The sequence below is a fragment of the Thermobia domestica genome, chromosome 14 (assembly GCF_964235325.1).
Source record: "Thermobia domestica chromosome 14, izTheDome1.hap1.1, whole genome shotgun sequence".
Taxonomy (NCBI): Eukaryota; Metazoa; Arthropoda; class Insecta; order Zygentoma; family Lepismatidae; genus Thermobia; species Thermobia domestica.
Genome location: NC_137467.1, coordinates 168,385,774 through 168,413,039, shown reverse-complemented (window position 1 = coordinate 168,413,039; position 27,266 = coordinate 168,385,774). Strand labels below are relative to the sequence as shown.

The following is a 27,266-nucleotide window of genomic DNA, read 5'->3' as shown; positions in this document are numbered from 1 at the left end:
GAATCACGTAAGCGTGTGTAGGAAGATAACTATCCAAAATGGCGATTTTCCTAATATGGAATACCAGCAGGATCCTAATGTGGAATATTCCTAAATAGGTTCATATGTATGTGAACTAGAAGTGATGAAGAATAACTGAATTGTAAGTTATAATAGACCTGACATTTTTTTAGACAGAGCATCAGGGAAGTCTCCTAGTTGAAACGTTTGGCATTTGTATTGTCTGTCTACAGAGTGTCCATAAAGTCTTGATACATGGGGAAAAGCACAATTTAGTCAATTTAATGTTAATGAATAATATTTTCTATATTATTTCCGTGCTGTTTAATGCATAATTTGATGTGCTTTGCAAGATTACTGTGAACTCGATGGAATAGGTCTGAATTGCCGTTGATTTCAGCACACCGACTGGTAATGCGTTCTGTCAAGTGATTTAAATTTCCAATCTTCATCGAATAAACTTTCTCTTTCAGCATATCTCAGAAAAAGAAAACAAGTCGATAAAGGTCTGGCGAACGAGGAGACCACTTCACATGATCTCTTCTCTCAATCCAGTGAGGGGAATTGTCATTCAACCAATCTCTAAGTTGCAGCAAAATGGGCAGAGACCCCATCCTGCTGAAACCAGTCTGGAAGTCCCTCACTCAAACGCTCAATTTGACGCATGTTTAGAAAAGTTTCACTAGTTATATGTTCATCAAAGAAGAAAGGTCCTAGCACAGAACGGAGTTTGTCCAAATACTGCCTGTTTCTTTAATCTTGGTGATTAATTTCCCGACGGCAGTAAAACAAATAGGTTGACAATGAAGATGTCGAAGGTTAAATTCTTGCGCAATTTTGCGATACGATCATCCTTTTCGTCCACTTAAGAGTACCGACTCGATTCGTTCTTTTTTAGTCAGTCATCATTCAATCTGGAAAAATAAAAGCAAGTTACTAGAATTCCCTATTTGCCCAGACTTTATGGACACCCTGTATATGGGTATATGTTTGTGTGTGTCTGTGTCTCGCGATAACTCCTGAACCAATTTGAATAAAACTTTCACAGATTAATTATTTGTTTAAATGTCTCAACTGCCGTGTCGTATACAGTGTTACGTGAAGAGTACAGCACGACAGTACCGATTGAAGTAGTGAGTCCGCTACCACAACTACAGCCGCAGCATCGCAGCACACGTAGTCGAAAGCAAGGTGGGCAAAAGTACTTACGAGTACTCAGCAGCAAAACGATTTAGAAGCTGCCTCTACTTCATCACAACGGACCTTTACCTTATCATTGCAAGTAATTAAAAAGATGTTTAGCTTTCTAAGCCCCACCCAACAAAATCCAATCGAAACAGCCAAAGAAAAGGAATTCATTCTACTACAAATTGGATAGTTAATCCGGAGAGTCAGTGAGAAACTTGAACGAAAGTAGGGACAGTTTAAGTGATCCTACTGATGATGTTGACGATGATGAGGAAAGCGGACATTGTGGTAAATTGTAATCGCTCAATGCAGGAGAGGGAGATTGGTTAAAATGCCCAGTTTGTAAAAGGTAATCCCACGACATGTCTCCCGTGAAAGGTGGAGAAAAATATGTTTGTGGCCATTGTTCTGCAAAGTAAAACTTGAATCAAAATTTAGACGCCCTAAGACACGCTAATCCAGTATGTTTTAACTTTTTTTATGTTTTTTTAATACTTTATTTGTCGCACGTAGTTTGATTCCCCGAATGTTTCGTTCTATTATTTTTATTATTGGTTGTAGCTAGTAAACATGCTTATTCCAAGTTAAAAGATATTATAGCTACTCCAAAAGTTAAAATAAGTAGATATTATAGCCTATTACAGCAATTTACAAACATAGACCTAATAATGAATAATTCAAGTGAAGTTCGATAATTATCTTTGTACTACGTAAAATTCTGGTATTTCTGCTGTTTTATATTTTAATTATCTTAAGAATGTTATGTAACTTTTTGTGTACTTGTCTTATAGACCTACCAAATATGATATATAGGCTATAATACCTACAAGCAACATTTGGATAATTCGAGCATGGGCACGATCCCTGCTCAGACCACCCATCCTGAGTGAAATTTTTCTGGTTTTCTTCAGTCCTTTCAGGTGTATGGCGGGATGGTTCTTTTTCAGAGACCTTTCCAATTTGTAGACTTATCTTAAGGGCCGATGTGATCTCGCTGTTAGAGGCTCGAACACTACCTTTGCTCCTTTCCTTGACCTAATAAATAAATGTATTTCTTAAATAAGCAAATAAATTGCTCGAATGCATTGTCCATGCTCGAATTATTCAAATGTCGCATTGTAGGCAGACGCGCATATTTTGTTCTAGTATTCCATTTTAAGAACAGGTAGTGTTCCATATTAGGAGCGGGGTGTGCCTAATATGGGAAATTGAGTTTCTTTCAATTTCGTAATATTGTAAAAAATCAATAATGTGGAACAAACTTTCATACTTGTATTTTGTTTTACAAAGGTGCCACAAGTATTATGATGTATAATATTTTTTATTCTGGAATACACGTTTCTGAGAAATAAAGAAGAAACAAAAAGTATTCCATATTCGGTACCTTTACCCTAATAATAACGATTTAAAAACAATAAGAAAGGAAGTCGGCCAACTCCTACACTCCTAGTCGGCCAGTACACGCACTATTTCTACATTCTCAGATGGAATGAAGGAAGGCTTTGTCAGAATGGTCGAATGCTGGGTTGAATCCTGGACTTCCCGATAGAAGCGCAAAAGCCAACCACTCAGTCACGTTTGTTGTGCAGTTGTATTTAGCTTAACTTAAATATATTCCGTAGTCTTTTTTTTTTTTTTTTTTGTTCCGTAATGATATGTTGAATCCCTCTTGTTAAAAATTCAGAAAACTTGAGGACTGGGTAAACCGTGATGGTGGTCAAGGGCGCCCATGTTGTGGTTTCCAAGGAGGGGAAGTATAAGCGACGTTTCAAAAATAGTTTCAAATTTTGCTGTAACTAATGTAAAAATCCTATTGGATTTTCAATATTCTGAAGTATATTTTCCTCTAGGGGGGGCAAGCGCTCCCTTAACCCCCCTGATGGGCGCCCTTAATTGTGGTTATAAAAAACTTGACTGTAGAATTTCAAGAATATACAGAACCATGTGCAGCCTTTAATTGTATCATACAAATCTAAGTATTTCTCTTATGTTTTATTTTAATTTTATTTTGTTTCAAAAAGAGGGTATGGAATATTTTGAAGTAAAAATACTACATACAATTTTGCTAGTTATTTGTGTATTTTTTGAAAGAAGTTTTTACTCTTAGGGTTGGCTCGTTTACACCAGCTGTTTTTTTTTTTTTTTAATAACTGGTTTAAACTAAAAAAATTAAAAGAACAAAAATGCGAATCGTGTGAACTTCATAGTGACGTTTCACATGTCAAACCATCTGCATTAGTCTTATTTCCTTTTTACCTTTTAATCAAGGTGTCCCATGTTCAATTCTCGGTCGAACCACAACCCTTCTTTCATGTGTAAACCAAGTACTCTTTCGGATGTCACTTTAAGCGAAAGTCTTCTCCTTGATAACCTCGGTATTACGTAAGGATGTTAAGCCTAAACATACAAAACGAAACCAAATTATATATTTCTGCATGCCTGTTGTTTTATAAAGAAGCAAAGGTTGCTTAAATATATTGATTAAAATTGGTAAAATTTATCGATTGCCTACTTAGCTTCCAACATTAGCTTGGATTGGACTTTCAATGATACCTACATACTAAATTTGTAATTTAATACCTCAGTTTTAGAAAAATAAACACACTGCTGAACAAGACTGCACTTATTTAATATAAAAACACATTTACAACTGACGTTTCGATCTTCTATCCAAGATCCTCATCAGACGTGAGTGTACGTCTGATGAGGATCTTGGATAGAAGATCGAAACGTCACGTGTAAATGTGTTTTTACATTAAATAAGTGCAGTCTTGTTCAGCAGTGTGTTTATTTTTCTGATTTTATTCGCAAGACGTTGACTATGATTGTGTGTCACTCAGTTTTAGCGTACTGATTATAATACGTTGACCTTTAAATTTTACATGCAAATTAAATTTTACAGGATTTTCCCGTTATTGTTTTACATTTAAAAGAATGACGGGATTTTCCCGATGGCTAGGGCGGGAGTTTCTCAATTTAAGAAATTTACTGACCGGACTTCTTTAAGCTTATGGGACCTCTTCCAGCATAACCCCGTTATTGAATAATAACACCAAGGCGAAACAAACTTATTTCTGTGAATATGTAATACAAATACATAAAGCAAAATATCTAAATCAAAAAACCTGGTTTAAACCCCCAAAAAGCCTGGTTTAAACTGCCCCCCCAAAACGGGTTTTTGGCATTTTCAGAAACAACCATGGTTCTTGCCAACTCTGCTTACTTTTGTATATAGGAGGTTAAAATGTGTTTATTATATACATTGGTTAATCCTTTGGAATTCATAATGTAAAAATGTTGAAGTAAAATTGTTTAAAATATCTTTTCGAAATTCATGGTTTACTTTCGAGGTTTTATATTATTATCGGCATCAACCACTAATTGAATGACTTTCTGTGTTATAGAGAAGCGAAACAAAGTCAGCTTTATCGATTTAAAGCAGAATTTTGAAAAAAGCCCAAAATTTCCCAAGCAAAAAAGCAAAGCAGAAAAAACCGAGTTTTTTTCCAAAAAAGCCGGTTTTTTTCCGAGCCCTTGCATCTCTACAGCCTACACTCTTTATGTAGGTTACAGCCTAGAACGATTATATAGCTTACAACCGTTTCCTCGTTAAAGCTATTAGGTTGAAGTGATTGAAATATCCGTTTTGACCTCTGGTGGGAAACTCACATCAGCAATACAACATAGGGATGTACTAACATCACAAAGTTAGTATGTGTCCAGCAAATAGGCTGCGGTACCCAGAGAGTCAGAAGACAGTGCGTTGTTCAACTACACTGCCTACACTCTCTAACAAGGTAACGGAAATACACATAATCCTATCTCCGATCATCATGTGCCTTCTTGCTATGATCTGTGCAGTTTCTCTTCCCTTTCCGCCATTTTGTGCCATTCTGGTAGCGCAATTTATAGCATTGCCGCATTGTAATCAAGAGCACCCGGGTTTGATTCTCGGCAGAGAAATACTGTTTTGGATCCTTCTGTAAAGGTAGGCGTAGTCCTCATGAGCATAACACGTGCATAAAGTCGACTTCAAACAACAAAATATTCCCTCTTTCCGCCATTTTGTCTTTGTTTTGGGACATGGCTGTCGTAACAAGAGTGGAGACTATTCTCCTTCTTGCACTACCGTCGATCCAACAAACGAGCTCTTTCGTATTGTGACCTATTGTTTGAATTGCTCCCCGACACTGTACTGTGGAATCCCTATTGATCATTGCATACGCATGTCAAACGTAACAACGTCATTTTACGTACGTATTTTTAAATTTTCACTGCTCCTACCACATCTGATTTTATGGATCCCCTTCTTTCTGTGGAGAGTTCCCTTGCACAGTTTCCACTGCTCTATTCTATTCGGACATCATTTTCGTTGGGTATGACTTTCTGTACATTCCTTTTGACCCGACGTCAATGTCTCTATTCGTTCTGAAAATATTACACTTAGAAAAAGATGTAAGGTGATATTTCCCACGGCTCCTGCTCGAAAACGCCACCAATTTCGACCAACGATCATTTGGGCCTTTTTACTTGTTTTAAGTTGTAGAAATCATCTCCCAATTTCATAAAGTAAGAAACATTTACATGGATTTGAAGGAGAAACCCCGTAAAATTGAACCAAAAATTCCAGTTTGTCCTAAAGAAAACAGAAAAATAACTTCACGTAATACAGGGTGTCCCACATAAAACCGGTACGCTTCAAACACGAGATTCAAGTAACACTTAACAGCAACAATGAATAGATAACAGTAATGTTAAACAGTTACATGCCTATAAGAGATGCTGGACGTGGTGGCCTTTGACATCCAGGCATCGCTGACCTCGTTTGATGACTTTACCAGCAACACGCTGTAATTCTACAGGCGTGATGTTGTTAATTTCCTTAGTAATGTTCCATTTAAGATCGTCTATTGTGTGAGGATTGTCAGCATACACTTTGCTTTTCAGTGTGCCCCATAAATAAAAATCACACGATGTTAAGTCCGGGGACTTGGGACCCAAAAGCCTCTAGTGACAAGTCTGTCTTCAGCGAATACGTTGCTGATGTGGGCGATACTTTAGTTGGATGTGTGGACGGAAATACTCAACTTTCCGATAAAATTCAGTGTAGGCATCTTTCGAGACAGTATTGTCACCCCACAAGCAATTTAACTAGAGATGATTAACCGGTACGTGAGGCGTACCGGTTTTATGTGGGACACCCTATATAATCCAATGGGCTAAAGAGCAAAGATGGCGCGGGGTAAATTTATAACTTTACCATTATTACTATCCTGGTTCCGAACATGCATATGCACGCAATTTAAGCCCCTCGACTCCCAAAAAAGTAGAATTCCGATATAAAGAAATGATGATCTCGTGCGAGTTTCCGTGGTATATACACTAATAAATTACACTGGCGTTTATCTCAGTGTAAAATCGCAAGATGTGAAATAAACACAGCAAACCACAATGAAATTTCAATTTATTATTAACTGTTACTTCTAGTGCACGTATATACTTCATCTGTGCACAAGAAGATATTTTATAATGTTAATCTTACCTGATTCAGATGTCGACGTAGAGGTCATATCTGTGCTCATAAGCTCTGCAGTTTCACTGTTTGAAGTAGGACTGCTTAGCGATTCTGTACGCACGTATCTCGCTGAATCGCCGGAAAAAAGAACTTCAGAATACTTGATACTGAAAATAATAATGATAATAATAATAATAAAACAAACTCATTATATTATATTATATTATATTATATTATATTATATTATATTATATTATATTATATTATATTATATTATATTATATTATATTATATTATTTGTTATTTAGATTGACGTACACTATATACAACACATCCCGAAATACCGAGGAAATTATTAAGCACATGTGTTTTCTATATTGACAACTAGAAATATGTCATTCTCGAACAGTGATGCCAATCTGGAACCTTATAAAATCCCATCTTGAAAGGCAAAAAATTCCCATTTCGCTCTTAAATTTCCCACGCGCTATATAACCGGCACTAATTCAAAATGTTCAAGATATGGAAATTGAAACTAATGTATGCTACTTGCTTTCTTCAATATTTGAGTGAATTATTCGTAAATTCCGATTTTCTAACTTCCTAATAAGTATTTTCCTTGGTTAAAAGTGAGACTATTGAAATTGTTGATGAAAACAAGTATATTTTGTTATCAGAACTTCACGCTTTTGTACCATAATCTTCTACTGACTATAGTAAAACTAGACAAACTTCATTCTCTAATGATTTCGTTGGACGTTTTAGAAATTGGCTGTATGTCGTTTGGTAATTTACTTACGAAATTTGACTGGTTAGCGCTGGTTTCACTTCTAATCAAGCTTACTTAGCCTACTTCCTGCTCATTTACAAAATTTTGTTGGCTTCTGTATACAAACTCCCATATATGCTGCCAATTTTGACGAAAATTCCCTTTATCCCTATTCGAAAAATTAATATTTAAAATATTTAAAAAATGGGATTTTTCCATGGGTTGGCATCACTGTTTCCAAACTACTCTTCATTGTAGCTAAACTTATAGTGAAACAAAATATTTCCTACTCTACTACTACTACTACTACTACTACTACTACTACTACTACTACTACTACTACTACTACTACTTCTACTACTACTACTACTACTACTACTACTACTACTAATAATAATAATAATAATAATAATAATAATAATAATAATAATAATAATAACAGTGGTACTCATCTGAAGGATCCGATTGAGAAACAATTGCAAACAGTTTTGACAAACAATTGCAAACTATTAATTCGTGCCATCGTGAGTGTTATTGTTATTATTATTATTATCATTATTACTAAAGAATAAAAAAATTATGAGTGACTATTTCAATTATTTTGCCAAAATAACCACCAATAACAAGGTAACAATTATTTCACATTTGGAAATACCCCTTTTCTGAAATAAGTGATATGCATTGTTTGAATGTGCTCATGCATTGATAAACAATTTGGTCGCCTTATATTATTATGCCAAAATATTCTCTAGGACTCAAATATATATATATATATATATATATATATATATATATATATATATATATATATAATATCACTGTAAATTTGGGTGGTCCTGCTTATTTATTTCTGTGGGTAAAAAAAATTCCTAATATTACTATTGCCACGCGTTCGCAATGTGGTCTGTTGACCTAATTTATGTTCTTTGACGAGCCTTTAATACGTTATATGATTATGTGGTTTGATATAGGTGTCCATTCTCTTTCCATGCTTTGATGCCTTTTTTAAAATCTGGAAGATGTACATAGGACCATCCCTTAATTTTGGAAATTGTCGAAAAAAAAATTGTAAACGTTTTCTGGGACTTAAATTGTGATAGAACAAAATTTGGTTTCTCTAGAACTCGAATATATATTTTTGTACAGTTGATTAGGTATTGCTTGTTCCCTTTAATGGGTAAAAAAAAAAAAAAAAAAAAAAAAAAAGTAAAAAAATTGAAAATTTGGAGGTTTTTGACCTACTTTATATAATTTGATGAAGCTTTAGTGTATTGTATGCTTAATAGGTAAGTGCAAGGATCAATTCTCGTTTATAAGAATTGGGTACATTAATACTTTTCTTTTAACACGTTCAGTCCCATGTGTATCAATTTGATTCACGCAGTAAGGTTTTACAGGTGGACCACCTGTATCTTTTTTCCTCACACATATTGGTTGTGTTCTAGAGCCCTTGTGTCTGCTAGACTCACAGTTTTCATTTGACTAAATGGTTCAATTGGAAGGTTTGGTTCCTGGGAAAGGAAATGTTGACTTCGGTTATGAAAATTTCAACTGGTGGCAGCCCTGTGACACGTTTTTTCACATTTTTATGCGGGTCCCAGGATAAACTGTGTTTTGGTCTCGAGGTAAACTTTACTCATGTAGGCCTGGGGCTGAATGTGTTAAATTTGGGATGGATACATTAGCACATCTCTTACATTTTGGAAGTGATATATATATATATATATATATATATATATATATATATATATATATATATATATATATATATATATATATATATATATATTGGTAAATGTTCTCTAGGACTCTGATAAATTTGAATGACCTAACCTGCGTCCCTTCATAGGTAAAAATATGCCAAAATTCAAATTTGAGGATGTTGACCTAACATATCATCCTATCACTTTGAAATTTATGAACAGCTACTAGTCTAAGGTTATTAGTATGAAATTTTTAGGACTTGAAATCTGGTATGTAGTTATTGACACCGATTGATATGAGAATTATACCGAAGTTGAGGTTATTATTCTCAGATGGTTAGTTAAGGGCAGAAGTATAGAGTAACCAAGTATCTTAATTTAGTAAGGACTCCTCGTGGAGAGATATGGTATTAGTTTACTATGAAAATTTTTAATATTCTTTTTCTTATCTACAATAGAAGTCGCTGTTCATACCACTCCTAATAAACTATCAAAAGTAATCAAAAGGGCTGTTCAACTGGGAGCAGCACTAAATTAGGACGCCACCCAACTGAGGGTCCACCGAATCCGGATTCCCGAAAACTTCGTGGCTCTTCCTATATTTATACACTTTCTTAATAAAACTATGCTTGTTTAGCAGAAAAATGATCGATGTAGTCTAAAGATTTGATTTTATACTTGTTCTTTAAAAAAAAACATTGTAGTTTTGTTATTTTTCAGCACATAACAGTAACTTTTTGATTGTATAATAACTATGATTCAGTACTACATAAACGGAGTGTATTCTATTGTTGGACCCCTCCCAAAACTATTAGTATTTTCGTGCGCGCCTGCACTGAATGCATATACGAGGAGGGACCCAAAAAACGGACTGAAAGCTCGCGGCCGTTCCTAGGCATAGTAGAAAGCTCTTCCGCTAGGTAGGTCTAGTAGAGACCTTCTCAAATCAGTTGCCCAAGCGGCGTATGCATAGGAGGTTGATATTTAATTGTAGTGTTATTTTTTTTCAACTGTTTTCGTTTGCCGTCTGCGAAATCGCTATGAGAGATTTAAAGGTACAAAAACTATGTTAGAAAATGTACTTCTTGCTTGGAACGGAAGCTTACCAAATGCTTTAACAGGCTTTCAAGAAGGATGCTATGAACGCACACAAGTTTTCGAGTGGTTTGAGTGGTTTAAACATGATGAGATCAACGTTAAAGATCATACACGTTTTGGGCGTTCTTCATCATTTCAAAACAACGAAAACAGTGAAAAATCTGCTAAAAAATCAACAAGGATCATTGTTTCACTATCGACGAAATATCAGAACAGACAAGAGTGAGTTGGAGCTCGTACCAGCGGATTTTCAATGAGGATTAACAAAAGAGATGCGTTGCCGCTAAGTTTGTTCTTTGCCTGCTCACACAGGATCTGGATATTTGAGCTCCTTCGAGTAAGCTATCGTTCCCTATCCTCTGTATTTGACACGCCTACCCCGTGAAACTTTTTTCTATTCTCGAGAATGAAAAAATCTAAAAGAGAGGCGTTTTAATGATGTGGAAGGTGTAAAAAGAGCTTAGTAGAGGGCACTGGACGATATCAAAGTTGAAGAGTTCCAGAGATGCTTCAAACAGTGAGAAGGAAGACTGGAGAATTGGATCGTATCTAATAGAGATTACTTTGAAGGAGACTGAAAGTATTTTGTTAAAAAAAACTTAACAAATTAATTTTTTAGAACAAAAGTCCGGTTTTTCTGGATCCCTCTCGTAGACCCTATTCATAAATGTGATAGCTATATTAAACATGTAATTTAATACTATTTGTTTTCTTGTGTTTAACCTATTCAGTCTTTGACCATTTAGGATCAGGGAAAAGTATCTCTAGTCTTAGTTTAATAAAGAAATATTTTCTCTCAAATATTTCATCAATGTCATTATAAGTTTTCCTTAAAGTTTGATTGTTCTAACTTTAAAAAAGATGAAGTAAAAGAATTTTTAAAAATTATAACCTTTGGCTTTTAATTAATTCTTCTCGTTGTTTTCTATATAATTCTTCAGCTTTGTCCAAGATCTCTTTACCAATGTCAAAGTCAATCAGGCCAGTTTCTGGATTTATCTGATCAATGAATTCATCTCTGTGGCGCATTAAGTAATTTTGCAAATTGCCAAAGCGACAGAACTCCACTATGACCAACAGTTCTCCTGGAATTATCAAGAATACATGACACAATTTTTAAAATAACAGGAATAATGGTTAAATCTATGCGTTATTTTATTTTTTAAAAAGATTCGGATGCAGTGGTACCAACCTGGTAAAATATGGTACTCCAAAGATCGTAAAGTTATATTATTTCAAATGACACTACGTCAGGTTATTTCACATTTCAATTACGAGGGAAGTCAAAAAGTAAATGGACTCGATAAAAGGTTTATTCTAATGATAGAAAACTGAAACATACATTATTTTTCAATATAATCTCCCTGCACTTAAACGCACTTTTCGCAATGTTTCACAAGTTTTTTTTTATTATTATTATTATTTTTATTCCGTAGAAGAAAAAAAAGTTTTTCGGTTGCAACCAATTTTGCACCGAATCAATGACTAGCTGATGGTTGACGTTTACATTTCTTAACTTCTGGTGATGATGGATGTTTCCAAACCACGCTAGCAGCCTTACTTTCCGGTATCCGCTTCATGATAATGCAAGCAAGTTTCATGTACAGTAATGATTTACTATAAAATCCATCTCCCTCACGAAGATAACGGGCCAAATATTTTCGAGAGATGTCCATCTTTTGTGCCTTATGTTGCGCAATAAACAGCTGTCACCATACTGCGCTTGCATTGGACGAATAATTTCCGCAGGTTTAACACCTTAAGCCAGCGTTTCCCAACCTTTTTCAACTTGCGGCACACTACAGGTGTAACTTGAATTCTCGCGGCATACCCATATTATATATATATATTATGTATGTATGTATTACTATTATTATTTATAAATATAAAATACCGTTGTATTTTTATGTGATTACTTATCTCCTTCTTACAGAGAAGAAAGCTCGATCACTAATTTTCCCCCGTGGTAAATCATTATGCATATTTGTTATTCTAATTTGAAAATAGAAAACAATTGCAATGAAATATAGGACTCGGGTTTTAAAACTCCACTTTCTCTTTCGAAAACTGTATCTAATCTTTAACTAAAAGGGAAGATCACTAAATAACGAACAAATAAACAAATCTCCTATACTTTTAAAACACAAATGTAGGTAATTTGTATGCATGTTTGCTTTGTTGAATTTATTGAATGATATGTTAAAATTTCAAGTTACGAAATAGTCTGCAACAATAAAGGAGCAATAATGGTCATGACAATGATAAATATGTTTTCCAACATTAAAAATTTACAGAAAAGTAACACAGTATGAAACTTAAAATTGTAGATTTATAATAGAGGTTCATAGTAATATGAAATACAAATATACATTTTCCCCTATGTCTTGTAATTGGGTTCCTATAGAATTAATAATTTGTTTCGATTTCCTCGCGGCACACCAACGGCCCATTCGCGGCACACCGGTTGGGAAACGCTGCCTTAAGCAAATAAAAAGCGAATTACTGCCCTCATTTTCTCCTTGGTTCAGATCGACAATGGAGCTGGCATGTTTAACGCTCTGCTACACTCCAACGACCAACGCGGGAATAAAAATGACACGTTGCATAGAACTGTTGCAGACGACACTAATTCAGCGCTGGATATTAGCAGTGTTACCAAACCCTAGCGCGAGAAATTGCAAGTCCCTTTACTTTTTGACTTCTCCTCGTATAATGTGATATTCATTATTCGGTGCTGCAAACTAAGAACGCTATAGTGTTACAAACGCCCAAATTTTAGAGACCTCTAGAGCAGTAATGGAGCAAGTGCGACAAACGAGGTAGTGCACATCCAAACTACCTTACCGTTTAATACTATGATCATCATACCGTGAATTTCCAGTGAATAAGAGCAAAGTTACAAGGGATTAAAAATTCAACCTTTTTTTCAAAAGCTTTTATTTCAAAAACTGCGCAATTTAATATCTCAAAACCATTCTGGAAATAAGATAAACGTCGGTAAAGTTTGCAACACTGTTTAAAATTATATAATTATGAAATCTTCTGCGAATTACACCTACCAAAAAAATTTGCTGTAATGTTATAGAAACAAAGAAAATTAACGGTTCTTTTTTTTAAAATTCCCAGCAACACTAACAAAAAAATTGCGAATTTTTCGTTCTTTTTAAAAATTCTTTATTTAAAAAAAAAATCTCTTAAATATCTTTAATTTAACCAGAGGCGGCTAGTGAGGAAAATCACATCAGTAAAAGTTATTTTGTTTCGTTTTAAACTAAAAGAAAATTAGTACATTAGGTAACCATTTTCCCGTTAGTTAGAAACGACATTTTTTTATTTTATATTCTAGCTGAACCTGCGCTCTCTACACAGTGCATCATTCACATATGAGCATGAATCTCTTTTTCATTCTCACACATTTACAGAGGTCAATTTACAGACAAAAGTAAAGGACGTCTTGATAAAAATTGGCAAGGGATATCATAAAGGGGAGACTTTTTCGATTATGTTTTCAATATCTCACACCATTTGTAAGATTTGAGCCTACTTCCAGTTGAAGTTTCTAATTCATGTATGATCAGTGTTTTCTTTATTCTTGCATGCAGTATGTAATAAGCAAATACATTACACACACAATTGATTATAATGTCAGTGATATATGGTGTTCATTGGGCAAAACTCCAAATAATAAAGATTCATATTAGATTTGAGAAATGGTTATCCTTCGTTTTTCATTATCATTTGGCCATGAAACAAACGCCTGAGAGATATACTACCCCGTATACAAGCGTGTGCTGTTGGAATGTACAACTCATAGGATATGATACTTTTTTTAAAATTTCAATACTTCCAATGTACTCTTAATAAAGAAATAATGGCCATGTTTTTTTTTTAAATATGCAATTAGAACTGAACAATCTACACAAAATTTCCAATCGATCAGTGAAAGTGGCATCTTTCTAGAGCCTATGGTTAACGAGAACTTACTCCCGAAAGGATTGGCCACTCACATATAAACGTGATGTGACTTCCCGCACGAGAAGCCTCTGATTTTAACGGATCAGAGTTATGCCCTTTAGGCAAAAGGAGAGGGATAATTAATGAAAGTAAATAATTGGTGGATTGGGAATGTAGAAGGAAACGGGAAAACCTCAAGAAAATCCACAGCAAACTCACAGACCTAAGTTCGAACCAGGGAAAAGGCCATATTCCTGAATAAAGGAACACGTTTGTGTGACACGAACAAATCCCAAGGAATGTACTTTCAAATATTGATAATATGCAGTGGCGTACTGGTTTAATGGCCTGGGCTACCACTAACCTTCATAATGCCTTTATTATTATTATTATCATTATCATTATTTAGAATTTAGTTTCAATATTACGTTATTATTTACTTCTCAAAATAAGAAAAAAAACGTACAACACACTTTCCTTTTATCAAGTAGATAAATATGATTTTCTCTTCACTAGCAAGACATATTACGGAAAACGACCGTACATTTCTACCTTCATTTGTTGCATGAAGTATCCCTACATTTTGCATTGTATATGTGGTAATTCTACTCACTAGAGTAAATGGAAGCTGTCCGAGCAATAAAGAAAGCTGAAATAGGCGATTGGCAAAGAAGAAGCCTCAGTCTGTAAGAACCTTCGCAACGAAACGCAAATAACAAGTATTTATAACAGCTATGCTAACTATCGCAAAATACTCTAAAACCCAAAATTTTCGTTGCATTGACCCAAACTGCTACGGAACGAGATTCAAGATGTCTCAGACAATTCCCAGAGACCTTCAAAATGCACTGTCATTACTCGTATAATTTCCCTTTAGTTTTCGCTCACGCCCAAGAAACCGATTTTTTTTAGAGACAACTTGTGTTACCTGGCAGCCCGCGCGTACGCTGTGGGTGGAGGTGGAGCAAAGGGGAACGCGCTGGGAGCGAAGGGAAACTACACGATTCTTGCTGCAGTAGAATAACTAGAGAAGTGGTTTCTGCTACGTTGTCAGTATCGAAGGCCTCTTAAAGAAGGGAGACAGACTGCGTGGAAAGAACTTAGTAGATGTTTCTGAATACATACAGTTCTCAAAAACTTATATTATTGAAAGATGATACTAAAATATTAAATTATCAATATAATTTAGTTTATAATAACTTTATTTTGTAATATTCTAAGGCTACCGCCGGTAACCCACTAAATACGTCACTGGTAAAAGGTAATAAGTATTAAAGGAAATAGGTCTACGTACGGGTTATGAGATTCTTGGTACAAGCTCCCAATAGATTTACCACATTCAAATGCTTCCCCAGATGAATCATAATTTTCAACTCTGTCATCAAAGCCTTGATGTGAGAGATATCAGCGTGGGGCTTAATCATCTTCACAGCAACTGTTGTTACGTCTTCTCCTGGAACAATGCCGATGGCTTCAGCCCTCAGCACTCTTCCAAACGCTCCTGATCCAAGCTGCCTACCTACGGGAAAAAATTAGCAAAAATTGTGACAATAAAGAATACATAAAGAAGGCACATTCAACTATTAATATAAGGCAACTATTAAGTGTGGTGATGTACGAGGGATGATCAGAAAGTAAGATTACAAAGCATGCAGTGAAACGTGTAGAGTAAAGTGGGGGAATTCCGATCGGTGGAGTGATTCCGATCATTGAATTACTCAAAAGTGGCATGACCTGGTGACCCAGACTATGCTAATTCCTCTAGCAGGAGTCACAAAGTATTCGTGAAGAGGAAGAAGGATCTTTGTTCACTTGTTCCGTGCAACTGATTTCGACATTTGTGTTTTCTTACTTTTCCTTGCAAATTTTGGTCTGGTTATTTTGCGTAGTAAGTACTTGTTATTTTACTAAAAGTCTCATAAGCTCTACAATATTCCATAGTATTTTCTGTTAGAAAACTAAAGATGTATCTTCCATTCTGCGTATTTGAATGTTTAGCCTGCATGGGTTTATTTAATATAAAATGGCGAGTCGGGGTAACTTCTATCAGAGGTGATCGGACTTGTACTTAAGTGATCAGAGTTTCCCCCTGTGTGTAATAACGTAACTACGATACGTAGAATCTTTTTAATTAGGGCACAGAGTGATAGTAGTACGTAGTTTCTACTACATATATAAGTCCTATTCTTCTTAAAAGCTTGGAGAAAATTTTGAGGAGAGAAAAATTTAAATAATTGAAAAATCAATTTTACAGAAAATCAGATTATAACCCGAAACGGAGAAATGCCTAATTAGGGACTCGGGAATATGTAAATAGACATAAAATTGGATAAGGCATTGCAATAAGGCATTGATTAAACAGAGTATCATGAAATAGTTTTTATTCGGAGTTTCTATAGCAACGGTGTCAATTTTGAGAAACTCAGGTCCAATAGGCAGCGGCGCAAATTTGTCATGAACATTGGGGGGGGGGGATAAGACCGTTCCTATCTTTTTTCTTTTCTTTTTTTTAAGCGATGTTCAAAATATTTATGAAGTTGAAAAACAATGCTGTGGAGGATCAGGGGAGCAGAGTTATCTTCAACATTAGGAGGCCGACACATTTGAGGCTTATTCTGGGGGACATCAATTTCATCTGACTTTCCTTTGTGGCAATCGGAAACAAATCATCACATTTCTCTCAAAAAAAAAAAAAAAACATATTTAACATCGGATTATTGGGGGGACAGTCCACCCAGTTCCAAGATTGGAGGGGATATGTCCTCCCTCATCCCCCTCTGGATTTGCACCAGTGCCAATAGAACCCAACCCTTCTATTTGCCTGCTACCGTTAACATGAACGTTTATTTTTAAGGTCAATAAATTTATATAGTATGCTGTTCTACAGTATGGTTAGGCACTTTTTCATCCGTAATTGAAACAGATATATTGGTAAGTGCACAGTGACTAAGCAAAATTCATACGATGTCCAAAACTCATGCGATTTTTTTTAAATTCTGTATACTTACTAAAAGGTGATCAGAATTCCCCCAAATTGGGGTAAGTACGATCAAACGCAACCTCCGAAAACCAACGATATTGTATCTTTCTCTTGCTTGTGTGCTGCAATATGGAAGCAGTAACTTGTAGCAAATGATTCGATAAATATATTTTTACATTAATTAATATCTTAGAAGTAATAGTTTTCCCTCCTCGCGCATTTTCCCTTAAGTGATCGGCATTCCCCCACTTTACTCTATATATTATTTCATAACAGACAGAACATACATTAGGTTATTTTTGGCATAGTCTCCATATTGGTTGATGCACTTGTTGTCACATCGTGAGATGAGTTTGAAGATTCTCTCCTGGTAAAAATCCTGTCCTTGCGTGAAACTCATCGAAGAAACTTTTCGGTATTGCAGAATATCGTGCACAATGTGACGAATGCTTTCGAACGAATTCTGCCATCAGATGCCATAATTTGATCCTCCTGTTGTCCTAAATCAGTTCTTTCATGCGAGCTCTGTTCAAATATGTTGATACCGTGCTGCGTCGGCCACTACGCTCCTGGTCGGTGACATTTTCTCTACCAGAAACAAACTTTCCACACCATTCTGTAATATACTGACGAGACATTACAGTCTCTTCATTAACTTCTACCAGCTGCCGGTAAATTTCACACACAAATCGAATAACTGAGCGGAGTTCTTCGCGAGACTAGTTTTCTGAACGAGTCGCCATTTGTGTTTACCAAGGATGTTATAAAATAGAGAATCTGCCCATATATAGCTTCATCCTATTAAATCAATGAAGCCAAAAAAACAACCGAGAATCGGCACGTCTGATTGGCTACTCTCGTTTATGCCACCGTCTGATTGGCTACTTTCGCTCCCGCCATGATTGTTGGCTCAAAACACTGCGATCCTATTGGGCGGAGTGGGCAGATTAGGGGTGGCGAAACTGTGACGTATGGCTTCAAGATTTTGTTGTAAGGGCAGATCCTCTATTTTATAACATCCTTGGTGTTTACATACAACTAGTGCCGTAGGTGGCGGGTGGCTGAAACTCTGCGCAGTTGCCAAATCCATTTTTTAAAATTACCGCACACTCCTCATTCCTCTATAACAGACGAAACTCCAGAAATATCGGCCTTGTAACCTTGGTTTCTGATCCTTCCTCGTAAATTATGACTCTCAATATTCTGTGCGATAATGTTCGTCCACTTTGCTTACCTAAAGAACAAAATTATATGTGAATGGCACCGTCATCAGTAGAGGTCTGCGTGCACACAAAATATTGCATCCGTATCTGTACAGCATCCGTAAATATAGGCGTCGCTTACGTGGGAGCTCAAGAATTTATTGCAGTTTTTTAATATGTGCTCAGCGCCTACTGCATAATTGAGTTGGAATTAATTTCCAAGTGACAGTTTCATGCCGTGAAAAACAAAAATAAGGTCGCCTAAAATAAGCTTTATTAATGAATATAGTATAGTTATTTACACAACGGAATCTTTGAAACTTGGATAGCAATCATTCGAGCAAATTCTCTTTCAGCTCTGTGTCATATAATTATAACTATAATAATTATTAAGTATCTGCCTTTTCGCAGGTTCTGGAACTAATGAGTTTTTTCTTCTTCTTAATTTTCAGTTTGGCCCTGAAAATGTTTCTTCAATGTTTCTCGATCTTCAGCTTTCTCTTTTAACTCCTAATATTTTCTTGTATTTTAGAAATCATTGTTCAGTTGTGTTCTTCTTCCTATTCCTCGCTTTCCTAACAATTTCTTCGCAAGATATGTCCAATCCAATTGCCCTTCCTACGAAGGAAGCTGGATAGAAATGTCCTCTTCTCTCCTATCCGTTTTAAAACATCTTCGTTTGTTGCTCTCTCTGTCTATTTTATTTTCTCCATCTTAATCCGACATGACATTTCGAAGCTCTCAAAATATTTCTTCTCTAACTTCCTTAATATCTAAGTCTCTGAAGTATACAGCACAATACCCCATATATAGCATTTGACCAATTTCTTTCTTAGTCCAATATGAAAACTCCTTTTTAAGGGTGGCCTTTTCTTGTTGAATGCTTCTTTGACCATGGCAACTGTCGATCTGATTTCTCTGGTGCAGTACGCGTCTTTCGTCAAAATATTTCCCAGATATTTGAACTGATCGACCTCTTCAAGTACTCTTTGTTCTACTCTGACCCATAAGGGCGCATTTCCACGGGATATTCTCATAACTTTCGATTTTTCGATGTTGATTTCCATTCCATATAGTTTCCCTGTGTCAACTATTTTGTCAATCATTTCCTGTAGTCCTTCTTCGGTTCTAGCTATAATAACCGTATCATCTGCATACTTGATCTTGTTAGGGTCTAATAATAATAATAATAATAATAATAATAATAATAATAATAATAATAATAATAATAATAATAATAATAATAATAATAATATAACTCATATTTACAAGAAATTGTAATTTTGTAGAATGATCTCTTCAGGCCCAAATAACTTGTGCAGTTTGACGTCATGGTTTTTCGTTTAGAAGAAATGTGAAAAATGTTTATGTAACTTGAGTTTATATAAATTACAATCCAGTTGAGTTATTTTTCAGCTTGCACTCAAAATATTCTCGACTTTTTAGAGGATTGGTTCTAATCATTATTAGTTTAATATTGTTTTTATCTCCTTCCTTTGACCAATATTGGTAAATACATTTGAAAGGAAACATAAAATCTCAGTGTTTAGTTTAAGCTTAGTTGAATATAAAGTAGTTTTAAAAAATCTGTCGCCTTTGCAGTTTAAAAATAATTTACCAGTTCATTTTATTTTAGTAATCTGTTCCTTTTTGATGTTTTTCTTCTTTTTTGGATCGGAAAATCCAATATACAGGGTGGCCCAAAAGTAGGTATACACCCCTGCATTAATCCAGTATAACATTCTAGCTTATAGGTTTATTTGCTTAGAATATATATGATGGAAAACCTTGTATAACAATACACATTTTCCCCTCATAATTATTTCGTCTATCAATACAAAACTTGATATACATATTTCCTAACCTATATAATATTTTTAGAGATACATTTGGATTGTATACTTTTACCTGGGGTCATTCCAGAGGGGTCCAAAGTTGATGGGAGGGATTTCTGGAGGGAATTTTCCCGACATTCTCCCAATTTTCCCTGTTCAAGTACGTTATGGGCCCAAATATATAGCACCTCCGGAAAGCTTGTTTTATGCTGAAGAGAATGAACTATAAATCATGACTTTCCAAAGAACAGTGTTGATGCAATAGCTATTTCACTGCGAGTCTATTATTTTCTATATACTAACAAGGTTAATGGGTCCAAGGGTCGTGGTCTGTTGTCCATGGCACCTAATTTTTTGTGCATGAACATATCTTTGTTATGTTTATCGAATGGACTAGGTTTGAATAGGATGTCCCGTTGACAGGTTCATGTCCTTTCCTTGGCAGTATGATGTCCTTATTCCGTAAAAAAATAAATAAATAAATAATAATAATAAAATAAAATAAAAAATACGAAAAGTCGATTTACGGCCCGTTCAAAAATTTTGTGGGCAATGATTCAAAAAAGATCCATTATTTTTAAATCAAAAAATTTCTTGTAAGTCTTATATCTGGAGAACTACATCACTTAACTCAGTATGATGTCCTTATTCCGTAATACATACATATATATATATATATATATATATATATATATATATATATATATATATGAAAAGTCAATTTAGGGGCCTTTTAAAAATTTTGTGGACCCTGATCCAAAAACTAATTACTCGCCAAAATCACAATCTCTTGATCCATTTTTTTTATCATTCTTAAAATTCTTGTTGACGACTTTTGCGGGAAAGCCTCAAATTTGGCAACTACTAGCCTATTGAATGTATTAAAGTAAAACTAGAATGTGATAGGTTATGATTTAGCTTGTAAGGGCCTAAGCCAGAAAACCCAATTAAAACTAGGGATGAGCAAAACCGGTTTTTATTTTTTAAAACCGGAAACTCCAAAACCGGTTTCGGTTTCTCCAAAACCGGTTCGGTTTTTCAAAACCGGTTTCGGTTTTTCTAAGAACCGAAAACCAGTTTTTGTGCCCACCACTATTTAAAACGTTAAAAATCGGCGCCTATGACCGCAGCATTTCTATTCCTATTCGTATCATACATCCGTAACAAGTGTTCCGTCACACTACTCCTGACCGAAGTGGCCAAAATTTTGAAATGACATTCTCTCGGTTTTTTTTCGGTATACAAAAATGGAGAAAGATTGGACATTCTGAGCTAGTTAAAATTCTAATTTGAAGATGTAGTACTACAACTAAATGGATCCACCCAACACCGCACATAATGAGTCTACACTTTATCTATTCTACAACCACTATGATTTCAAAAATAGTTTCTAACAAACTAATTATAAATATCTCCATTGCAGTTTTATGAGTTCTATGTACGATTTGATATCAATCAAAATCAAACTAAACATTAAATGATCCATTTTGTGTAGATATTTACTTATAAGTAATTGCAAGTCAACTGCGCTAAATAAAATGCAATAGAATCTATCAATACACAAATTACCGAAATAATACGAAATATAATACGTACTAAATTAACGTTGTTTAATGTACTAAATTAACATTTCTGAGAATGAACATCTTTGTTCAGAATGCGAAGATAAAATAGAGATTTCAAAAAAAAGTTCGTAAGAAAAAAGATAATCCACATTAAAGAAACTCGCATAAAATCGAAATGTTTTAAAAGCAAATAAAAATCGAACGAAATCCAATTTTATTTTAGTGATTGTTTGTTTCAAGAGGTTAATCATTGCTTTTTCGTGAATATGTGCAATTTTACCTGCCATCCACAAATATATATATATATATATATATATATATATATATATATATATATATATATATCTGCACAAAGACATATTGAAAAGTTCGAACACATTGAAAACTACAGTTATATATTGAAAACTTCAGTCATATATTAAAACTTTACTCACATATTGAAAAATTCAGTAATACATTAAAAAATGCAATCATACTAAAAATTTAGACATATATTAAAAAATTCAGTCAATATTGAAAAATTTAAGTCATATATTTAAAAAAAATTCAGTCATGTATTCAACGTGCTTCGTAAAATATATTTTTTTACTTACCTAAATTGAGTCGTTCTCTTGGGAATTCGTATGTCTTGTCATATGGCAAACAGTCTGCTTGATCATCAACGCTTAAATCAGGATTTATGCTATCAACTGCTCCCTTCTCAAAGTTCGCAACCTCTGCCATTGACAATTTTGACCTTAATTTTTGCTGAAATAAGTTATTAATTAAGTATTTTTATTTTTCAAATTTTGCTCTAACTATGCTACGCATGAGTATGGAAAACCTTACAAAACGACTCTGTACATTTGTTGACAGATTTCAGAACCAAAACAGAAAGCAAAGAGGTAGCACTTTGGTTTCCATATTGATCCTCATAGAGCAAAGAAGATAATGGATAGCAGAGACCCATTTTTAATTTATCCTCCCGTGAATGGTTTATACAGTCACTCTTCTACGAAATTGTAAAGTCTACGAAATTCTACGAAAAAGGAAATTGTAAAATCTACTAGCAATTCCAGTTTTAATATTAAATGCCTATAGAGCAAAAATAGAAAGAGATAAAGGGAAACGGTTCTTGCAATGAATCCAGCGTACAAAGAATAGGTTGCACTTGGTTTATTACAGTACGGTAAGTCGCTCCCTATCAACTTATCTCAACCCTAGGAGAGTTGGATTATAGAACCATCGACCCTGGCTATTCGCTTGTTTTCAATTGTTAGTGCACGAGAGTCATTCAATTTATAACCGGAATTTCTTTTCTTCCAGATGTTGCTTTGTACAGCTTGGCATCCGCGTCCCATCCGGTGATAGGGTAGTCCTGACACTCTTCTGCGACAACGGGCAGTTGAGGAGATAAAATTTCAGACAACAGAGACGGACGATAGCAACAAACCTGACAGTGTGGTGCTGGCGGCCCCAGTAGAGCAGCGTTGCATCAAGTTTCTACTGAAGGAAGGCGTAAAACGTGCTGAAATCTTCAGAAGATTAACTGCTCAATATGGCGAAGAAACTCGCTCTCAATCACAAGCGTACGAGTGGTGTTCAAAATTTAAGGCATGTAGAGAATCCATTCTCAATGTGGCCTGTACTTCACGCCGAGCTTCTGCAGTTAACAAAATCAACATTCATGGGTAGAGCAGGTCATTCTGAGTAATCGACGCATCAGTATGAGAGATTCGAGTGCGAAAACAAACATCTGCACGGGAAGTGTGGAAACGATCATTCACGAACATCTGCACTTCCGGAAAATCATGGGTCTCAAAAATGCTAGCGCTCGACTAGTAGCAGTGTAGGGAAAACGCCTCGTCTCAGCATCTACAGTTTTCTGAGGGAAGGCTTAGTTGGAAAGATAATCACCTGCAATGAGAGTTGGATGCATCATTACACTCCTGAGTCTAAGCGCTCCAGCATGGAGTGGAGGGATCCATACTCGCCACCGCCGAAAAATTATTCAAGGCACAAGCATCTGCTGGCAAAATGATGCTGACGGTATTCTGGGACATAAACGAGGTGATATGCACTGATTTCCTGGTACGTGAGGTCACAATAAATAGGGTGTACTACAACAACCTCCTCCGGTCCAAAGTGAAAGAGGCTTTGAGAAGAAAAGGGCCAGAAGGTGAAGCATGGCGTAATCATCCTGCATGACAGTGCGCGTCCTCATACGGCCACGACAATGATCACAGCTATCACCAAACTTGGTTGGGAGATCCTAGACCATCTCTCGTATACCTCGATCTGTCGTTTTGCAACTTCCATCTTTTTGGTCCCCTCAAGGAGTCCTTGGGAGAACAAAAAATCCACATTGACGAAAAAGTCAAAACGTGTGTTTTGAAATGGCTGAAAGATTACCCGAAAGAATTCTATGCTGCAGGAATACGGGCATTCCCGCACTGATGGAACAAATGTGTGTGTGTGCATGGGGAGTACCTTGAAAAAGAACAGTAGTTGATTCACATGTTGCCTTCTCTATATAACAGAAAACAGAAACTCCGGTTATAATTTGAACGTTCCTCGTATATTTACATTGATTTACAGGAATATATACAAGTATTTAGCAGATATGAAGATTTGTGTGTAGCACCAAAGATATGAAATTTTAGGAGGGTGTTGACTACAAATAATAATATATTCATTTGAGTTATGTCCGATTAATACGTAGAATTATGTAAGTAATAAATATGTGTTGGTAAATATTAGGTCATATGGTTACCACTACACATATTGAATCTTCTAAATAAATGGGACAAAATGATGTTGGAAGAGTTAGGAATATGGATAATAAAGAAGAAGATCTAGGAGGTTATTAACAGTGTTTTATTTTTAATGTTCGTTATATGGTAGAAGTATAGAGAAACCAAGTGGGAGATAAACATTTACGAAATGGCCATGATGCTCCAGCGGCTGGAGATACAACGTCAGAATTCGTTTTCTTGAAAACTACTTATGAGAAATTAAACTCATCTATATAATTTTGTTTAGCTCAAAAATATTTATCGATTAGTATTTGGAGAGTATTTGGAGACTTGTTTTATTATTTGTTACTAATGCAGAATTTAGTGCTTCAAGAGAACGCAGAATTTTAACAATTGACTAAAATATTAAGTTTCAATTATTAGCCAGAAACAGTATGGGTCAATGAAAACTTGACCCATGGCTCACTGATCCACCACGGACAGTGACCCACAACCCACTGAACCTACGATCTACCATGACTCACTCTGACCCACCATCTACCGTGACCCACTCTGAACCACGACTCACCATGACCCATCATCGTCAACTCTGACACATGATCCACGCCCTGCTGTCCACTGACTAAAGAGTGTTCACTTGTAATAAAACAAGACTGGGAAAATATCAGTAATCGGGGTTTAAATTTCTACGGTCAATCGCTCAAGCACCACTCTGTCACAATACCAGTGCATCTGACCTTTACGATATAAAATGATAAAGTGTTTGTCATGGATCATATTACGATCAATTTCAATTTAATTATCATATATAATTATTTCCTTGTTGAATTATTACAGATACTCTTCAGTGAAAATAGAATGAAACTTGAAAGTCTCAAATCAAGTAAAGTAGGGACACGTAAAGAAAAGAAACTATAAAATTCGACTGTCTCTCCAAAGCAGCAAAGTAGTAATTCCTATTGCTATTATTATAATTATAAATATTAATAATCCTAAAGTGCCTGAAGTTCTTTTTTCACTTAGATATACTCATTTCAGGTAAGTAAGTAGAACAAATGAAAAAAGAAGAAAAACGGAGGCCTTGAAAGTAAAATGTAGACAAACAGTGCTCAGAAAGGAGTAAGCAACAGTTGCTACTCCTCAACACAAATATGTCAAAGCACAAAGTCATGAAACAACACAGATAGAAGCCAGGGGCACAAGCAGTGCCCGACCCTTCAAGAACTCAAACCCGACAAGACAAGACTCAAGACTCAGTGCTCAGAAGATGCTGTCTACAATCTACTGAGCAGAGTGGGTCACAGTGGGTCGTGGGTCGCAGAGGGTCATGTCCTGTTGACTCACAACCCACTGACCCACTCATAAATCTTTACCCACGACCCACTCCATCTCAGTGAATTTTCATTAAGATTAAAAACATGAGGAATCAAAAAGAGGCAAGGCACAAAACCAAGTGCGACTGAAATGAATATGCTAAGATGAATGTATAGTGACACCAGGGCAAAGGAGGCATTAGTCAGGTAACAGATTTCGAAAAAGAATAAGGAGGAAAAAGATTGCAGTAACATGATCATACCATGAGAAGAAATTAGAATTATGTGGGCAAAAGAGTGAGGGAAAAATTAAATGAAATATATATTTTAACGTAAGGTTCCACGGTTGTGCCTTTTTAGGCTAAAGAAGACGGGTGATTAGTGGAAAGTGAATGATTGTGGAATTAAATTTGTGTGCTTTTCCATCAGGAATGGAACTGAGGACCACGTGGACCAATGCCAGGTGCGTTTTCCACTATGCCAGTGCCTAGAATAGTGTAATTAGTAGGAGAAAACACAATAGCAAAAGAGAAACCACAAGGCAAATGGTTAGATTATATGGAAACATGGACATGAAGGGAATCGGTTAAAAAGATAATGCGTGGAACCGAGAAAGATGAAAACATATGTTGACCCCGGGTAAGGCAGAATGTTAGGTAGTCACTAATATGTGCATTGGGTTAGTTGTCTAAGAACAATATAAGTTGTGGTACACTCTACGTGGTTTGAATGACAGACTACTAACATTAAAAAGGGAAGGAATATGTAGCTTATTAAGAACGCGGCTGAGAAGTGCGTTGATTAGCACACCGGTCGACAAGGATCCTTACTTCCGATTTGCCGTCCAGTCACAATTTTTCATTCTTTGAGTTGTTATAGTTCTAGATTCCAATTTCTAATCTTACAAGAAGAATCATGACTAAAAAGACAACAATGGTATGCATCATTTGTCAAATTCCGTATACTGTAGGCACTGTAGACGTATTTAGGATTTTGTTTCGGGGGCTATGCACAACACGGGGAGGCAGGGGGACAACTGCCCACATGAGTTTGAGAATTAAATACATTTTAATCGGTTGTCTACTAATATACTAGGGAAAAATGTGAAATTCGTATGTCGGTGGAGGCCTCAGGGCAAATCTGAAGCGACGCTCCTGTAAACATGTTGAATGTTCGTAACCTCATTTCAGCTTTACTGATTTCATTTTAGAAAAAAAAATTGGAAATATTCGGTTTTATCTGTGTACGTTTTTACCTGAAAGAATATGTTCAGACAAATTGAAGCTGAAATATACTGATTGCGGTTTTAACGGCAAGAATTGCAGACTGATGAATCTTATATGATATGATACACACAAAAATTTAGCAGTGAACCAACTTTTTATTCTATTCATAGAAGAGAAAGGAAG

The 27,266-nt window shown here is 35.5% G+C and overlaps 1 protein-coding gene across 1 annotated transcript in view; it reads right to left on the bottom strand.

The window, feature by feature from the left end:
• LOC145670458 (platelet-derived growth factor receptor alpha-like) overlaps positions 1-27,266 on the bottom strand; it is a 184,311-nt gene that overhangs the window by 52,670 nt on the left and 104,375 nt on the right. The window contains exons 12-15 of the mRNA XM_081739165.1: positions 22,403-22,556; positions 15,522-15,746; positions 11,166-11,358; positions 6,731-6,870 (exon numbers count right to left, since the gene is read on the bottom strand). Of these exons, the coding sequence (XP_081595291.1) occupies positions 6,731-6,870; positions 11,166-11,358; positions 15,522-15,746; positions 22,403-22,556 (712 nt within the window). The remainder of the gene's footprint in view (positions 1-6,730; positions 6,871-11,165; positions 11,359-15,521; positions 15,747-22,402; positions 22,557-27,266) is intronic.